Source organism: Haemaphysalis longicornis, unplaced genomic scaffold (assembly GCF_048455015.1).
Source record: "Haemaphysalis longicornis isolate Haplotype H1 unplaced genomic scaffold, Haemaphysalis longicornis Haplotype H1 scaffold_6, whole genome shotgun sequence".
In the NCBI taxonomy this organism is placed as follows: domain Eukaryota; kingdom Metazoa; phylum Arthropoda; class Arachnida; order Ixodida; family Ixodidae; genus Haemaphysalis; species Haemaphysalis longicornis.
The window spans coordinates 39634877-39652044 of record NW_027526407.1 but is presented as its reverse complement, the minus strand read 5'-3'; the positions used below and the strand labels follow the sequence as shown (position 1 = coordinate 39652044).

Below are 17168 nucleotides of genomic sequence, written 5' to 3'. Positions count from 1 at the left end.
GCGAAATAGAAGAATACGCGAATCAACTTTCGCCCCCGCGATGGCACAAAATGTGCGAATGCATGGACATCGAGATCGGGCTTCCCAAAAATTGTGACATGCTGCGAAGCCTTATGAATCCTGAGTTAGGTAAAACAGCGGCGAATTTAAAATTAAACTGAATTCTTCACGAGCCCAACGGGAAAAAAGCCAAGATCATATAAATATTCAAAGAGAAGAATGTCGGCTTGAAGCTCCACGTCAATCTCCCGCCTCCTCTGAACCCCAGAACCCCTTATTTGACAGTCTAGGAACTCCGAGGGATTGTTATAAAGCTGCGGACGAAGTTGACACCGGGGCCTGGCGGCATATCCAACAAGACGATTAGAAGCATTAACGAGCTTTGTCTCACTGCACCGGTCAAATTCATGAATGAGTGATACTTGGGTGGCAAGGTCCCCGAATTCTAGAAGACTACAAAAATATTATCGACCCCTAAGCCCAACAAAGAGCTGTGCATTTTTAAGACCAATCTCACTAACATATTGTATTGGCAAACTCCAAGAACACGTCGTTCTCAACCGTACCACTACATGGACGTAGCCGTATGATGATGATGGTTGGCGTTTCATGGCGCAAGGCCAGCGAGGGCAAAGAGCGCCAGAAGAAAAGTTATATAATGAAGCGAAGTGATTACCATAAAAAGGTAGGTATAAAAACATGTAAATCGGACATTGTAAAATCAATTAAAGGTAATGGTGATGGCTGGTGTATAGGGCCAGATTTGATTATGCGTGATATGAGATAAGGTTTAAAAACTTAACATCTGACAAATAATCAAACACACGTTTCATAGAAACACTGGCATCGTCACCTAGAAACAGCGATGGGTGTAGTGGGATATGTTGTCTGTAGAGTTCTCTGAAGTGTTTGTGTCGTGTTGTGTGAAGTGCCTTGCATGTTATTAGTATGTGGACTACGGATAGGCCCTCCCCGCACCTGCTACACAGGGGTCTTGGAGATCCCGTGAGCAGGTGGGAGTGTGTTGCATGCGTGTGGCCTATCCGTAATCGAGCCAGGGTAACTTCGTTGTGTCTGTTGTGAGTATCAGTGGTGTATGCTCCCAAGAGTGGCTTTATAATGTGTAGTTTGTTGTCAGTCTGTTGATTCCAGTGCGCTTGCCATGTTGTGCGAAGGTGTTGTCTGATGTGTGATTTGAGGTCGGTGTAGGGTATTGTTGTTATGTCAACTGTTGTTGTAAGGGCAGCAGCGGCCGCCATTCCGTCTGCGGTCTCATTACCTGGAATTCCAGAGTGCCCTGGCACCCAGCACACGGTCACCTCAAGGTTTAACGCATGCACAGACATAATAGTACTAATGAGAGCACTGACCACATGGTTGTTAGACTTCTGTGAGGATAATGCACGCACAACACTTAAAGAATCAGTATAAATTACAGATTTCGGAATTCGACTTAGAACAATATGTTTAACTACAAGAAGTATGCCATAGGCCTCTGCCGTAAAGATACTTGTATTTCTATTCATAGTTCTACAGACATTAAAGGTACCACCACCATGCGCAGCACAGGAAACAGTTGTGGCAGTTTTAGAAGCATCTGTGTAAAATTCAGCACACTTGTATTTGTGCTGAAGGGACAAGAAATGTTGCACGATCGCGCTTCTAGGCACTCTGTTTTTCTCGACACTTGTAAAAGATACATCACATGATATCGGGCGAAGCTGCCACGGTACTAGAAGTTCAGTAGCGGAGGTTTTGATGGTGTCTGAGAACATGACATCAAGTTGTGACGCTTCTTCTCTTACTCTGAAAGCGAAGGGAGCAGAGACTGATGGGCGATTTGCAAGAAGTTGAGATATTGATGTATCATAAAAAACTGACGTAAAAGGATGGTGAGGCATTGATGAGATTTTAAAAGCATAAAGCAGGTCTGTGTAGGCTCGCTGACGTTCTAGGCTCCATTTGTTGCACTCTACATACAGACTTTCGACTGGACTAGTCCGAAAGGCACCACACGACAAGCGGAGCCCTAGATGAAGCACAGGGTCCAGCATTCTGAGGGATGTTTTAGTGGCTGACCCATAGACAACGCTACCATAGTCCAGTCGTGAGCCTATCAAGCTGGTAAAAACACGTAAAAGAAGTTGTTTGTCAGCACCAAAAGAAATGTGCGACAGAACCTTCAGGATATTCATTGTTTTTAAGCATTTATGTTTTAGTTGTTTTATATGTGGGATAAACGTGAGCTTTTCGTCGAAGATTATACCTAAAAACTTGTGTTCTTTCTTGACAGGAATCGAGACACCATTGAGATGAATGTCTGGATCCGGCCGGATGCCACGCCTCTTGGAAAACAAGACACAAGTGCACTTCCCTGGATTAAATTTAAAACCGTTGCTGTCTGCCCAACCAGCTAGCTTGTTAACACCAAGCTGGATTTGGCGCTCGCAGACAGACAGGTTATAAGACTTAAAGGATAATTGTACGTCGTCTACATAAACGGAGCAGGAAATCGACGGTGGCAACGCCTTCCTGAGGGAATTCATTTTTACAATAAAAAGGGTGCAACTTAAAACTCCACCTTGCGGCACGCCGTTTTCCTGCACATGAACCCTAGAAAGTGCCGTTCCAACTCGCACGCGAAATGTTCTTTCAGACAGGTAACTTGCAAGCGTGTTCATCATGTTACCCGACATGCCAAAGGACTTCAAGTCGCTAAGGATGCCGTACCGCCAAGCAGTATCATACGCCTTTTCAAGATCAAAGAAGACCGTCATGCAGTACTGCTTGTGGAGGAAAGCATCTTTGATATAAGACTCTAACGCAACGAGTTGATCGTTGGTAGATCGCCCCGCCCTGAAGCCCGCCTGGCAGCTCTCGAGAAGACCATTGTACTCTAAGAAGTACACAAGTCTCCTGTTTATCATCTTCTCGAGGAGCTTACACAGGCAGCTTGTCAGAGCAATAGGGCGATAACTGGCAGGAGAGGAAGGGTCCTTCCCTTCCTTTAGGACAGCCACTACTATGGCCTCCCTCCAAGAGCGAGGAATGTGCCCCGAAAGCCATATTTTATTGTATAGGTGTAAGAGTGTTTCAAGAGTGTCTGGGTGTAGGTGTTGTATCATGGTGTATGTGATTTTGTCTGCACCTGGAGCTGAAGGCTTACATGTGCTCAGAGCAACCTTCAGCTCATGAATTGAAAAACAAGAATTGTAAGAAGTGTGCGACTTGTTGTTATCACGCAGGGACTTCTTTTCTACAGATGTTTTGTGTTTCATGAAAGTGTTTGTGTAGTGTGCTGAACTGGACACGTGTTCGAAGTGTTGTGCAAGTGTGTTAGCCTGGTCTTCCAGTGTGTCCCCTGTTGTACTAACCAGGGGCAGGCTGTGTGTCTGTTGTCCTTTTAGTTTTCGTATTCGTGTCCAGACTTTGTGTGTATCAGTGTATGAATTGATGGAAGTGAGGAAGGTGCGCCAACTCTCCCTTTTCGCCTCACGACGCACTCGCTTCCCAAAAGCCTTTGCCCGTTTAAAAGAAATGAGGTTGTCCGACGTGGGGTACCGGCGAAGGACACCCCACGCCTTGTTCTGGGCCTCTCGCGCCCGCCTGCAGTCCTCATTCCACCAGGGCCTCCTTGGGCAGCGGGACCCACTGGAGGCCTGGGGAATGGACTTTTCGGCGGCGTCGAGGATGTGCGCCGTGACGAGTTGGGCGGCTTCCTCAACGTGTAGGTGTTTTATGGATGTGTGGTGTAGTTGAGATGTTTGTGTGAATGTGCTCCAGTTTGCTTGTGATTCATTAAACCTTTTATGGGAAGATGGACTGCTCGGGCCTATACCTATATACGTTAATGAGGTGGGGAAATGGTCACTACCATATGGGTCTGTTCCCACACCCCAATCAAGACATGGAAAGAGAACTGCGGAACCAATAGCCAAGTCAAGATGCGAGTATGTATTGTGTCCTAAGTTATGGTATGTAGGCTGTTTTTTGTTGAAAAGGCATGCTCCGGAGGATGTAAGGAACTTCTCTATCAGGCGACCTCGGGCATCCGTTCTGGTGGAGCCCCAAAGAGAGTTGTGCGCATTAAGGTCGCCTGTTAGTATGTATGGTTCCGGCAGCTGGTCAACCAGTGCCTCGAAATCAGAGCTCAGAAGTGCAAAATCAGGAGAGATGTAAATAGAGCATACCGTTATCAACCTATTAAATATTATGGTACGGATCGCTACAGCCTCGAGGACAGTGTTTAAAGGGACAGGGTGGCATGCTAATGATTTCCGGGCGATAATGGCCACACCTCCTGAAGAGTGGGTGCAGCCAACCCTGTCCTTTCTGAATACCATGTACCTATTTAAGAAATTTGTTTGTTTAGAGTTGAGGTGGGTTTCCTGGAGACACATAATACTTGGCTGACTGGCATGCAGAATCTCATACACATCGTCAAGATTTTTAAGGAGGCCTCTGCAGTTCCATTGAATAATATTTTCTGTTCCCATTATTTAAATTTAAGAATGACTGGAATGTGTGTGTTCGTGTGTGTTCATGTGTCGTCTTTCGGGGCTGTTACTCTTGGATTGGGCTTTTTGGGCCTTTCTGTAGGCTTGGAAGTCGGTGGCCGCTCCTTGCGCTGCGTTGCAGGCAGGAACGGCCCGACGTCCATCTCGTCGTCAGATGTCCGAGGGGTGCCAGACGGACCGGGCCCCCCGGACGTGGCCCCCCTTCGGGAGCCCTTCGCTTGAGCCGCCACCGCCGCGGGCGTCGGGAACGCCAAAAGTGGCACGGGCGGTGCGGTGGCGGTGGGAACCGGTGCGGGGCCCGTGGTGTCCATCACCTCGGTACCCTCCAACGGACTGGAGGACGGGGAGACAGAGGCGGGAGCGGCACCGGTCCCGACGGAAGACGTGGCCACCACAACCGCTGCTGCCTCAGCAGGCGGCGTGGTGGCAGGTTGGGCTGCCCGAGGCAACCCAGGGGGGGGCGGGCGAGGGACCAGGTCAGACTCGCTGAACTGGGTCCCTGTGGAAACCAGACGCCGCTCCGCCCCCCGGCGAGCTGCGTCGGCGTACCTCCCCAGAGGGAAAGAGGCGAACCTCTTTCTCGCCTCTGGAAAGGTGATGTTCTCAGTGACCTTAATGTTTATGATCTTTTTTTCTAGTTGGAATTTTTCGCACTTGCGGGAGTATGCTGCATGCGGCCCCCCGCAGTTTACACAAGTGAGGGTTTCGGATGCGCAGTTCTCGCTCGGATGATCGTGCGCCGCGCATTTCGCACACGTCGTTCGGCCACGGCAAGAGTTCGTACCGTGCCCGAACCGCTGGCACTTAAAACAGCGCCGCGGGTTCGGGATGTACGGACGGATGGAGCAACGGATAAAACCTGCATTTATGTGTTGTGGGAGTACTGCGCGGTCAAAGGTCAAGATGATGTGCTTGGTGGGAATCTCCTTGTCTTCTCTGCGGATAGTGATGCGTCTCACGGCAGTGACGCCCTGATCCTTCAAGCCGGCAAGGAGATCCGCATCCGTTTCGTTCAGGAGATCTGTTTCGGATATCACACCCTGCGAGCTGTTGAGGCTCCGATGGGGTGTGACCCTGATGTCGAGATCAGCCAGTCTAGTCTGAGCTAGAAGCTTTGCAGACTGCTGCTTGTCATTTATTTCGATGAGGAGTTCACCAGACCTTTGTTTTTTGCACTTATATGATTTTCCTATTATTGCTTCAAGATACTTGGCGATCAAGAAGACTGACTGAGATGCTAGAGGGTGTGTTGGATTGAGCGATTCCATCACAAGAAATCGAGAGAAATTATCCGGTTCAGGAAATGTTAAAGATGGCAATTGGGGAAAAGATACTTCGGTGCGGCCCCTTTTCAGGGACCGATCACGTTTGGGGGGGGGTTTTGAAAATGCCATAGAGCATAGTATAGAAGCAGGGAGACTGGGGTACTTTCTTCTTTGACCTTACCCTGGTAGCCAAAGAGGTCCCGGAGCTCCCTGCCTGGTAGACAGACAGGGAGCCCATCCGCCGGAGCTTGACCTGGGCTCCGACGGCCACCGTTAGAGGTTTCTACCCTTCACCTTAAAAACACATCACCACGGTTGGATCCAGCTTATGTTTGGGGGCTCGGGGTCCGCGGTATCGCCAGTACCGTCACCAAGATTGCTCAAGGTGCCCCGTGCGGGGTGGACGTAGCCGTAGCTATATGGACAACGATCTATACCCGCACAATATAATAGGAATCAGAGCAAAGCATTCGATGTGCGACAATATGTTAGAAATCAAGCACCAAATATTCGACGGAGAAGAACTTTCTCTTTTGGATACGAGAGAATTCTTAGGTTTTGACCACATGAAGGCCTTTGACAATGTAAGACACACAGCGACATTAGATGGTCTAGCAAAAATAGCCACGGGGAAGGGAGTCTAAAATTACATCAGAGATATCTATGAAAACAGGACTGCTTCCGCTTCCCTCGGCAGCCTTGAGTAGGGTGGCTTTGCTCTTGGGATATAGGTACACCTGAAAGGTCAGTGTTGTCCTCTTTTCTTTTCACCTTTTCACTCATAGGCCACTTCCAGAGAGACTAAGCAACATCAAAGATATTCACCACAGTTCGAACGCCGACGACATCACGCTCTGGATTGGCGGCGGCAACGATGGACACATTCCAGAAACCCTAAAAGAGGAAGTAGACAAGGTGCGGGAGTATATTCAAGAAGAGGACTGGACTGCTCTCGTCAGAAATCTGAGTTACTCGTCTCCCGGCCTACCAGTAGTGGACGGAAAAGAGACCCGTCGAATGCCGAGATCTGAGGCTACTACAACAACCGGAAAATCCCAATTGTGAACAGAATAAAATTATTCGCCTACAACTAAAATCTAAAGGTCACAAAAAAGATAGAAGCCTTCAATTCGAAAATAGCATTCACATCACTATTGGACTCATCTTCTAAGTGGAAAGAAAGAATACAGGTATGAAGACATGCCCTTACGGCTCGTAGAAACCTTCGTGGTTGGAAAAATCACCTAGTGCATTCCTTTCCTACACTCAAAAAGGATGAGAAATTGAATAATGGCTTAATTAAAAAGGTTTTAAACAAGCAAACAGGCGTATCGACTACCATGCCCAGCGAACGGTTCGAAGCACAAAGCGTCCACAACTCGATCGAAGAAACATTCCAAGTGCAGAAAAGGCCAATCGGAATGCCTGTCTAAAAGCAAAGCGGAGAGACACATTCTGAAGTCACTCATTATCCGAAGCGCAAGCTCCTTCCAAAACGAAGTGGACCTCCCAGACGAATGGGTAAAATGTATTATCATGCCGCCAATTGCAAGAAAAATGCACCTACAGCTAAACGTGTAAAGAAGAAAAGCTCGAGAACGAGGTCCATAGAAGAACCTTTCAGAAACCGTTGTGATCCACGTCTACGCTGACGCTGCCTACTGTCTCAACGCCAATACATGTGCAGTCATCAGCAATATGGAGTCACAGTAGCGTCGGCATCCGCGCCGGCCAAAGATCCCCAAGGGTGAGGAGAAGGCCATAGCCCTTGTTATAAATTCTACCCGAGTGACTGAGTGAACAACGTTTTATTGAGCCGGTGAATTGGGAGTGGTTCCCTTTTCCAGGAAGCCATGTGATGAGCGGGCAGCCTTCGTTCTGAAGGCCAAATGTGTCTGGAAGTCCAGATCGCTGCTGTTCACCAGGTTCTCCCACAGCTCAGGGGTGGGAAGAGGGGATAGAAGAGGGGGAGGATGGGGTTGTGCTTGCACTCTAATTGATGTTAGGAAGATAATCGGATTGTAAAATGAACTTGCGTTCGATCGGAAATTGCATTGGGAACATGCGATGGAGGCGGACTGGGTGAGGAAAGGTATTGTTCTGCAGTCGGAGAAGTAGGGATTCTTTTTTTTGAGAGTTTAGGATGTGGAGGAGAGATGTGCTGTCGTTCGAACGGGTAATATTCGAACAACAGCACTTCCCTCTTTCACATCCTAAACCGAGCGAAAACAATCATAAGCTATTCGAAGTACGCTCTACTTAACTTCGCGAAAGGCAGGATCTCCCCTACGGCAGCCTCGCTGTTAGAGAAGGCTCCCGATGAAAGAAAAAATTTTTAATATGGACTCCGGCCCATTACAGTCTACCGGGGCAATGAACTGACAGAAGCAACCACTCGAGCTTTTCAAAACCGAGTTGTGTTACCAACGACGCCACGACAACCATCATCATCCCCATACCAGACAGCGCAGCAAGGCCACACAAAAGCACACCCAATAGATAACAGAAAGACAGGCTTGTAACTTGCAGGAATATTACGACTAACTACATGTTAGCCAGATCCAACCATTCACCGGCCCAGCACACCCTTACGAGGGAAGAGGCAGTCCCGTGGCAACGCTTGCAGACAAACAGTTTTCGAAGCTTTGTTTCTTCTAGCCGTTGCTATCCAGACCTTTAGTGAAACCTGTGCTCTTCGAGCAATAGCAGGGAAGACCTATAGACCATAATATGGTCTTGCCATGAGCTCCAAAAACCCCGGCTATAATAACAACTCCGGTATGAATACACTTGGAAGATACAATATTAGTAGTATAGAACAATGGGAGACTGTTCTGCTCAGGTCCACACCGGAGCCACATCTCCCATCAGTCCGGATGGCTGAAGCCACCGCTGGGATCGAAGGAATTCTGGCGGACCGCTGAGGAAGCGAAGGTCCACCCTTCAGAGCCCACCTCGGTCATCAAAAAAAGTCATATTCATCTATCTCTCTCTCTCGCTCTCTGCCTAATGGCAAGAGAACGTACAAGGGTGGAAAAAGAAAATGCGAACACAACAATGTGAATCGGAATACAGAAATAGCGCAATTTCTTTCTGCGCAGGTAAATTGTCGCAGCGCTCGATAACAGTAGCAATGTTTGGAAAAGTGACTTTCAAATATAGAACAGGAGCGCTTTTAAATTACGTCTACTAAACGGAAGCTCACATTATGTGTGTTCTGGTTCATAATTTAGTGTTCCCATTCCATTTTTTCATAAGTACATTTGTGAATGCTGCATCGCAGGACTGGTTCTATCGGAGCTTCGATACCTTGGAAAGGCAAGCGAAAGAAAGGTTTTCACACTCGGATAGCAGCCCCATAGTAGTTCAGGCTAAAGATTAGTGGTAGCAGAACCTGAGCATTTTGATGCACGATAAACCGACTAAACGATAAATCGCCAAAACCGACGTATTAGCTCCGACATAGCGTTGTGTGCGCTGGTTGCGCCGGCACACAGCCCCGCGCCGACAGCGGCGACTATAGTGGCAGCTTTTGCCCTTGAATAAAACTCAGGCCCCAGTTTTGTGACCAGAAAGGCATTGAACGACTCTGTCAAAAGATTGCTGAGATAAAAATGTTGTAGGGGGGTAGCTGCTTTTTTGTTCATGATTCTCGTACCCCTTTGCTCATTCTTAGAGGAAATATTCGCGCTTCAACGCGAACAAAATGATTTACCAGTGTAGTCGAACCAACAATAATTAAGCAACCATGTTAAGCAGATACAAAAACACGCCACCAACTGATCTGTACCAGTGCCAAAAGCCTTATGTAGGACTGGAGAGAAAGCGTGTAATCGGAAAGCGGGGCAGAATACCTGGGGTGCATTAACGCGCTCAGAAATGCAGACGTTTACGTTCCGGCTAGGGCACTCATGAATCCAAGTATAAAAGTTTGTTCTTTTTCACCCCCGTTTCTCGGTGTACCACTGTAAACAGTTCTTATGCGGTTCTTTCCTTTATTAGTTACATTTGATGCAGAATTTTGTTTCGGCAGTCGGTTCTTTAATTCCCGGAGTATTACTTTCTTTAACTATCCAGGTAACAGTTGTTTTTTACTGTTTGTGAAACATTATCGAGGAACCCTATGGTCGCTATAAAGACAAGACGTTATCCCTATCCCTCCTATGGCTGTTTATGACAGCCTATAAGGGGGCACAAACAGTACATATGATCAAAGGGCTTTTTTGCCCCACTGAGTGTTACTGAGGTTTGTAGAAAACTGCATGTTGTGGTATACGTTCCGGCTGCGGCAGCCCTGTTCCCGTTGTTTAGTGAGACGCAGTATTGTCTAACCCCCCTCCCCCCGTTTTCATTCCGATGAAGCCGCTTTACTCTACGTCGCCCTGGCGTTCCATTTTGCTACCGCCCATACCTCTTTCACAACTCTTATTTGTCGTGGTCTTGATGTTCAGGCACGCGCACCAAAACAGCTGCCGGTGTGTGCGTGCGCGTGCGGGAAGTGGAGATAGGAAGGGGGCGTGCACTCCAAGCTGTAGTTTTCATGTCCTCACTGATGACATTTCCGTTGTGCTCGTGGCAGGCTTACACGTATACGTCAAACAGCAGAGAGAGAGAGAGAGAAAACTTTATTATTTGCAGTAGGTTTAAGGGGTCGGGGTGGCCGCAGGCTCCAGCCTGGCGGCGACTAGCGTAGCCCTGTCCACGAGGGAGAGTTGTGTCCCTAGGTCAGAGCTACCCAGCGCCCCCTCCCACTGCTCGTCGGAGGAAATTAGAGGGAAAGGGTCTTTAGGGCAGCCCCACATGGAGTGGGGTACAGTGGAGCGTGTGCCACAGGCAGGACAATTGGGGGAAGGGTAAAGGGAGGGGTGGATGTGGTGAAGTACCGCTCGGCAAGGGAGAGTGTGAGTCTGGAGGAGTCGCCATGTGCGTTCCTGCGCGTGGGTGAGCTGGGAATGGGCAGGGGGGTATTTGCGGCGGGCGAGGCGGTAATGACTGACAATGTCGTGGTAAGTAGTCAGTCTGTCCCTGGCAGATCTGGCCCCATGGTAGGGAACGAGGCTGGGGCCCGCTCGGATTGTAAGTCCTCGAGCGACGACGTGGGCTGCCTCATTTCCTCCGAGGCCGGCATGAGCCGGGGTCCAAATTAGTTCTACCGGGGAGGTTGGGGAATTTTGAGCCAGAATTTTGAGGGCGAGTGGCGAAATAAGGCCACGAGCGAAATTTCGAACGGCCGTTTGAGAATCTGAGATTATAATTGCGGGGGTCGGCCTGTGTGACAGGGCTAGCGCTATTGCCGCCTCCTCCGCCTCTCCGGGATGAGGGGTGTTCACCGTGAGGGAGTTAATGGGAGGGGTGTCGGGCCTGTTGATCACGGCTATCGCATATGCGTCATGATGGCGATATTCAGCAGCGTCCACGTAGTGGATATCTTGGCGGATTGGAAGGCGCCTCTCGAGTGCTCGTGCCCTCTGTGTTCTTCGGCCCGCGTTATATGTTGGATGCATATTGCGGGGTAGTGGCCGAACTATGAGTTGAGCGTGGGTGGTATGCGGAATGGAGACTTTCCGGTCTAAGCCTGCCGGGATATTAAGGCCAACTCTTTCAAGAATGTGCAATCCTGTAGGGGTAGTCGCTAGACGGGCTATTTGAGCAGAAAGGTGCGCTTCTACTAGCTCTTCTGCCGTGTTGTGCACCCCTAGATGTTCGAATCTGGCAGTGGATGTGTGCAGGGGCAGTTGAAGTGCCGCTTTGTAAGCTTTTCGAATGAGGCAGTTGATTTTTTCCAGTTCAGTAGCGCTGACGTGGAGGTACGGCAGAGAGTACGTGATCCTGCTCACGACGAAGGCTTGGATCAAGCGTATCCTCTCATTTTCTCGTAAGCCCTGACGCCGAGTCGCTATACGTCTTATCAGTCCGATAGTCTGTGTGACGTGCTTGCTAAGCTGCGTGAGGAATTGTGTGTTTGCCCTATTTTGTTGTATGAGCAGTCCGAGTATCTTTAGAGTGTGTACCTCTGGGATCGGGTGATTATCAATGGAGATTCTAATATTGGGTGGCGTTTTAGTGCCACGTTTTGGTGACATGAGTAGTAGTTCTGATTTGGTAGGTGAACAGGTCAGTCCAGCAAGTTTGGCTTCGTCCGCGACTGTCTGGGCTCCAAGTTGGAGGGTTTCTTCAATGAGAGCGTCACTACCTCCTGCGACCCAGAGGGTAATATCGTCCGCGTAGAGACTGAATTTCAGGTGGGGGATCTGTTCGAGCTTTCTCGGAATGTTTATTATGGCAAGATTGAAAAGCAATGGCGATAGCACCGCACCTTGTGGTGTTCCTATGGATGAAAGAGGGATTATATTTGATGTAACATCACCAATCTGAATGAAAGCCTTGCGATCTGTCAAAAAATCACGGATGTAGTTGTACATGCGTTCGCCTGGATTGATAGATGCTAACCCCTGAAGTATTGCTGTGTGCGAGACCCTGTCGAACGCCTTGGTTAAGTCAAGGGCCAGGATTGCTGCTGTGTCTAATGCATGAGGAGGAGTTATAATTTCCCGGGATAATTGAAGGAGGATGTCTTGGGTCGATAGTCCAGGTCGGAAGCCTATCATGGAATGCGGTAGTGCGCATGATGAATTTAGATGAGACGTGAGGCGAGACAGTAGGATGTGTTCCAAGACTTTCCCCATGCATGAAGTTAAGGAAATGGGTCTGAGGTGCTCGATGGACATTGGTTTTCCGGGCTTGGGAATCAGGGTAATTTTGGCGTACTTCCAGGACGAGGGCAATGAGCCGCGCTGCCAGAAGTAGTTAAAATACGCTGTGAGAGTCGAAATAGAATTATCATCAAGATTTCGGAGCATTTTGTTTGTTACTCCATCTGGCCCAGGCGCTGACCCAGGGCGAAGTCTGAGGAGGGCTCCTCTTACTTCCGCCTCTGTGATGTCAGCGTCGAGGTCTACGTTCTTGGGACCTTTGTACGGTGGGAGAGGATAGTTGGCTCCCGTGGGGATGTAAAGGAAGCTGAGTTTGTCTATTAACTCCTCATTCGTGCCCGGAAAATTGTGAACGATGGAGGTGAGACGATTATTTTGCTCGGTTTTTGACCGGCTGGGGTCCAGCAGGTGTTTCAAGAGGGACCAGGTTCTTTTCATGCTTAAGTTCCCGTGCATTTGATCACACACCTGATTCCATTGATCGCACGACAGGCGAATGGCGTGTTCCTGTATGGCAGTTTCTAAATCAGCTAATTTGCGGCGAAGCTTGCGATTGCGTTTGTTTTTTCTCCACCGGCGTTGTATGCTTTTGTACGCAGCCCACATATGTTGTAGGCGCGAGTCAGCAGTGTCCGAGGGAAGATCTGGGTCTATCGCCTTAGTGGCTGAGCGCGCGTCTGATAATATATTATGAACCCAGTCTTGGAGACTGCCTTCACTTACGGTGGGAGATAGGGCCGTGGCCTGTTCTCGAATCTGTCTAAAGTCATCCCAATCAGTAATGTATGATTGCCTAGGGCAAGGCTTCATGGAGGGGATGAGAGTGAGGTCAAGTTGGATGAGGTAGTGATCGCTTCCCAGTGAATTGTCGGTGCAGTGCCAATGAGCGTTTCTGATATTAAAAGTGAAGGTTAGATCGGGAGTGGAGTCCCGCTGGACGCTATTGCCAACCCTGGTGGGTGTAAGGGGATCTGTTTCGAGCGTAAGTCGATGAGACTGCACCTGATCCCAGAGGAGTCTGCCCTTTTTTGTGCAATGCGAGTATCCCCACGCTGTGTGAGGTGCATTAAAATCTCCTACAATGATGAGTGCATGGTGTCCGATTTCCTTTTTGGTAAGAGAGAAAAGGTGATTGAAATTGTGTCCGTGTGCCTTAGGACTGCTGTAAACATTGAGAATGTAAAGTCGAGTGCCAGTTCGTTTAGGGGGGTATAAAGCAACTAGATCATGTGGGATGTCTACACTGTCGAATTGGATTCTTTCGGCGGGGATATTACGTTGAATTAGGACTGCCGTCTTGGGATCATTAGAACTTTGAAATGCTTTATACCCAGGGAGCTTAACCATCGTGCCGGTTTCCTGCAGGGCTATAACTTCGGGCGATGTATCCTGCGATTGAGTGTGCATCTGCAAGTTTGCACGTTTCTGGCGGTAGCCCCTGCAGTTCCACTGCCAGATGCGAATGACCTCAGCGTCTTTACTCGATGGGCGATTCATAGTGCGGATTCATGGCGGGGGCAAATGCGATCGGATTGGTTATATTGCGGACAATTTCTTGAATAGAAGAACGCATTTCAGAGCGAACAGCCTCAATGTTTGCCTGTAGAGCGGTTAGGTTAGCCTGCAGCATTTGATGTAAATTGGTGTATTCAGATTTTTGCTCCAGCAGTGCTTTCTGGCAATTCATTTCGATGTTTGCTAATTGCTGTTCGGCCTGTTCTTCCACGCTAGAGGGTGGCGCATGGGGGTCTTCGGATGTGGCTTTACGCTTCGGCGGCGGAGGGTTTGCGGACGAGGGCTCGCCAGCGAGTGTAGCGATCTGGAGCCTCAGAGATTTATTTTCCTGGCGGAGAGTAGCATTTTCTTGACGAAGAAGGGTAATTTCAGCTCGAATGGCGGATAGTTCTTTAAGAATGTCGGGGGAGGGGACAAAAGGCGGGGAGGGGGGTTGCGACGAGCAGCGTGAGAGGGCGCTCGAGTAGCTCACCTTGTGCTCGTTGCCCTGGGGCTGCTGTTTCCGAGGCTTGGGTTCGGCACGAGTCTTCGCCGGTTCCCCTGCATCACGGGATGGCTTCCCTCGATCCTTGGAGCCCCGAGCCTGGCGTTCGGAGTGGTCGGGGCTGGTTGTGTGATGGAGTCCAGGAAAATCGGCGGGCCCGTCGTCCGGAGCCTTGGGCAGTTTTCTTTCTTCTGAAGCAACCTGAGCGTACGAGGGGGGTCGCTTGCGGGGCTGGAAGCGTCGGGGGCAGTCCGCAGATCCCGTGACGTGAGGGCCCTCGCACACTATGCACCGGGGGGTGCACGGGTGGTTCTCAGCAGGATTCGTCGCGCCGCAGCTGGAGCACCGCGGTGGGGTCCTGATGTTCGGGCATACATCTTGCCGGTGCCCGACTTGCCAGCAGACCGCGCATGCCTCCGTCTTGCGACGGAAAGGCTTGCACCGGTACGTCGCTGCCCTGTATCGCACCCAGAAAGGGACTCGATGGCCATCAAACAAGATTTGAACCATATTGGAGGTGTTGAGACGTTTAGCGTCAAGAATTGGTAATCCCGGGTTGTAACTGAAAATACTGTCCAACACTTGTTCCGGGCTGTCGTCCTCGGGAACATTGAAGATGACTCCTGCGGTGGTATTAGCTGGCGCGGACACATGGGCAGCTATTTCGTAACGTTGACCTCGAAGAACAAGAAACTTAATTTCGGCGTATCGGGTCGCACGGTCTTCTGAAGGTGTGCTTATAAGGAGATAATTCGCCACGTTGTGTATCCTAATCTGATCTTCACGGTTAGGCGCCACTCCCGCTTGGGCCTGTATTGCGTCGGCCAGGGTGGCTTGTGCTACCGACGAAAGTGCAAGTCCTCCTCGGGGGCGCAGGACGATTTTGACATCAGATTCTGGCAAAGGCGAAGCCGGTGGCGGGCGACGCGGGGAACGTTTCTCTTGCTTCGGTGCACGCGCGGCGCTCGAGGTGCTCGTGGCTCCAGTCGGCGCACGTGCTTGGTCGTGCAAGGCGTGTTGCCGGTGACGAACTGTAGCCCAGCCAGGCTGCTGTAGCTCCTCGGGGTCGATATCCACTCCTTCTACGGCGTTTTCCATGCTGGTTATTGCGCTGAGCGGCGATGCGCCGAAGCTGGCGCGGCCGCTTGCAGGTGTTGCGCCGGCAGCGATGGCGACTTCCCTAGGCCTGTCAGGCCTAGCGAAGCAGGTAGCGTGGCGGATTTCCGAATGTTTGTAACTGACCGTTGGGGTGGCTTACGGCCAGGATGTTGGTGTCCTCGGAATCCTTGTGACTTGCCGGTTCACGTGGTGCACAAACTGGCAGCGTGAATAGGTGTCAAACGGCAAGACAGGGGTCCAAAAGCGGAGCCGATGAGGAATGCCTTCGCATCATGCGGCCCCCTAGCGGCCTTTTTTTCTCAAACAGCAGAATCCGACCTTCCTGGTGTCTTCACTGGTCGAGTGGATTTGTTGGTGTGTCCCACAGACAGTACGATGTCTACGACGAAGGAGGGAAACAGACAGCCCCACGCTTGTTCGCTAAAATAACGCTCGAGACCTTCCAAGTTTCAGTGAGCTAAATGGCTAGGAAGTATGTTCAGGCGCAAATTACAAACAAACGTGATAGTTTCGTGCACTCCGTCGATTGCGTTGAGCTTCGGAGGTCATCATAGAGTTTAAAAGCACTAATTTGTTTGTTTCTCGTCTGCTCTCATAGCTGGCCGTGGAAGTGGTAGTTGACTGAATTGAATAAAACCTGATATCTTGTACTTGATATTTTTTCCCATTTTTGGCCTTATTTAGACGGTTTTTGGGACAAAAACACTTACTTTTGGCCGTCTTGAGCCCCGGCCCTAAAGACCGCAAAGACGGTGACGTAGGAACCGATTGGAAGCGCGTAGTTGAAGCCGTATTTCTGGTTCTGCAAACGGAACAAGAAAATTGTTACTTTCTTAAAAAAAATGTTGTCGTATTCAATTGCTCTACAACAAGTTCTGCAAAAGGTCATTTCAAGCAAGTTGTCAAAAAATGTAGTACTTAGACGTTACTCAATTCCATGTCTTATATTAACCTCTATTTTTATCTATTCATTGTTATTTCTCTGTTTACTTTAAAACGACATTCCTTATTTCGTTGCAGTCAGGGCTATGCGGTCGTTTTGTTTGTATCCAACGTTAATATCTGCAGTAACACAGAGACTGGGTGAAGTGAGTAATGCAGTTGAGACGCCTCGATATGGGCTCCTTCTATGTATGCTACCGTGAATCTCGTTGCGAAACATTGCAAGTACTTGCGCCTACGAATACCGTGCTTCCGAACCTGTTGTTAAGCAAGAAATGTTTGGTTTATTGTTAATGCAAATAATTACCACTCCTCCAATCAAGTCGTTGGATCATTTTGCTTTATTCGGGAAACTAACCATAAAAATATATCGAACGATGCAAACAATTTGGTAATCAAATATACATATTGTAACATTAGAATATTTCCAATTGTTATGGCAGCGCATAGTAACACGGAAGAAATATTTTCACAATCTCGCATTAGGAAACTTGGAAATTTTAAAAGTGATGTGAATATCGTCACATGAACGCGTCCTTCAAAATTCAGAATATTTGAAAAACATCTACCTGCCTAACCAATGATACTGCCTAATCATCGCCAAAGCCACTTA

General features: G+C 49.2%; 1 protein-coding gene across 2 annotated transcripts in view; it reads right to left on the bottom strand.

Moving 5' to 3' along the window:
- Positions 1–17168, bottom strand: part of LOC144141503 (uncharacterized) — an 85724-nt gene that overhangs the window by 8400 nt on the left and 60156 nt on the right. For both annotated transcript variants that reach the window (XM_077673054.1, XM_077673055.1), the window contains exon 4: positions 16324–16415. In XM_077673054.1, the coding sequence (XP_077529180.1) occupies positions 16324–16415 (92 nt within the window). The remainder of the gene's footprint in view (positions 1–16323; positions 16416–17168) is intronic.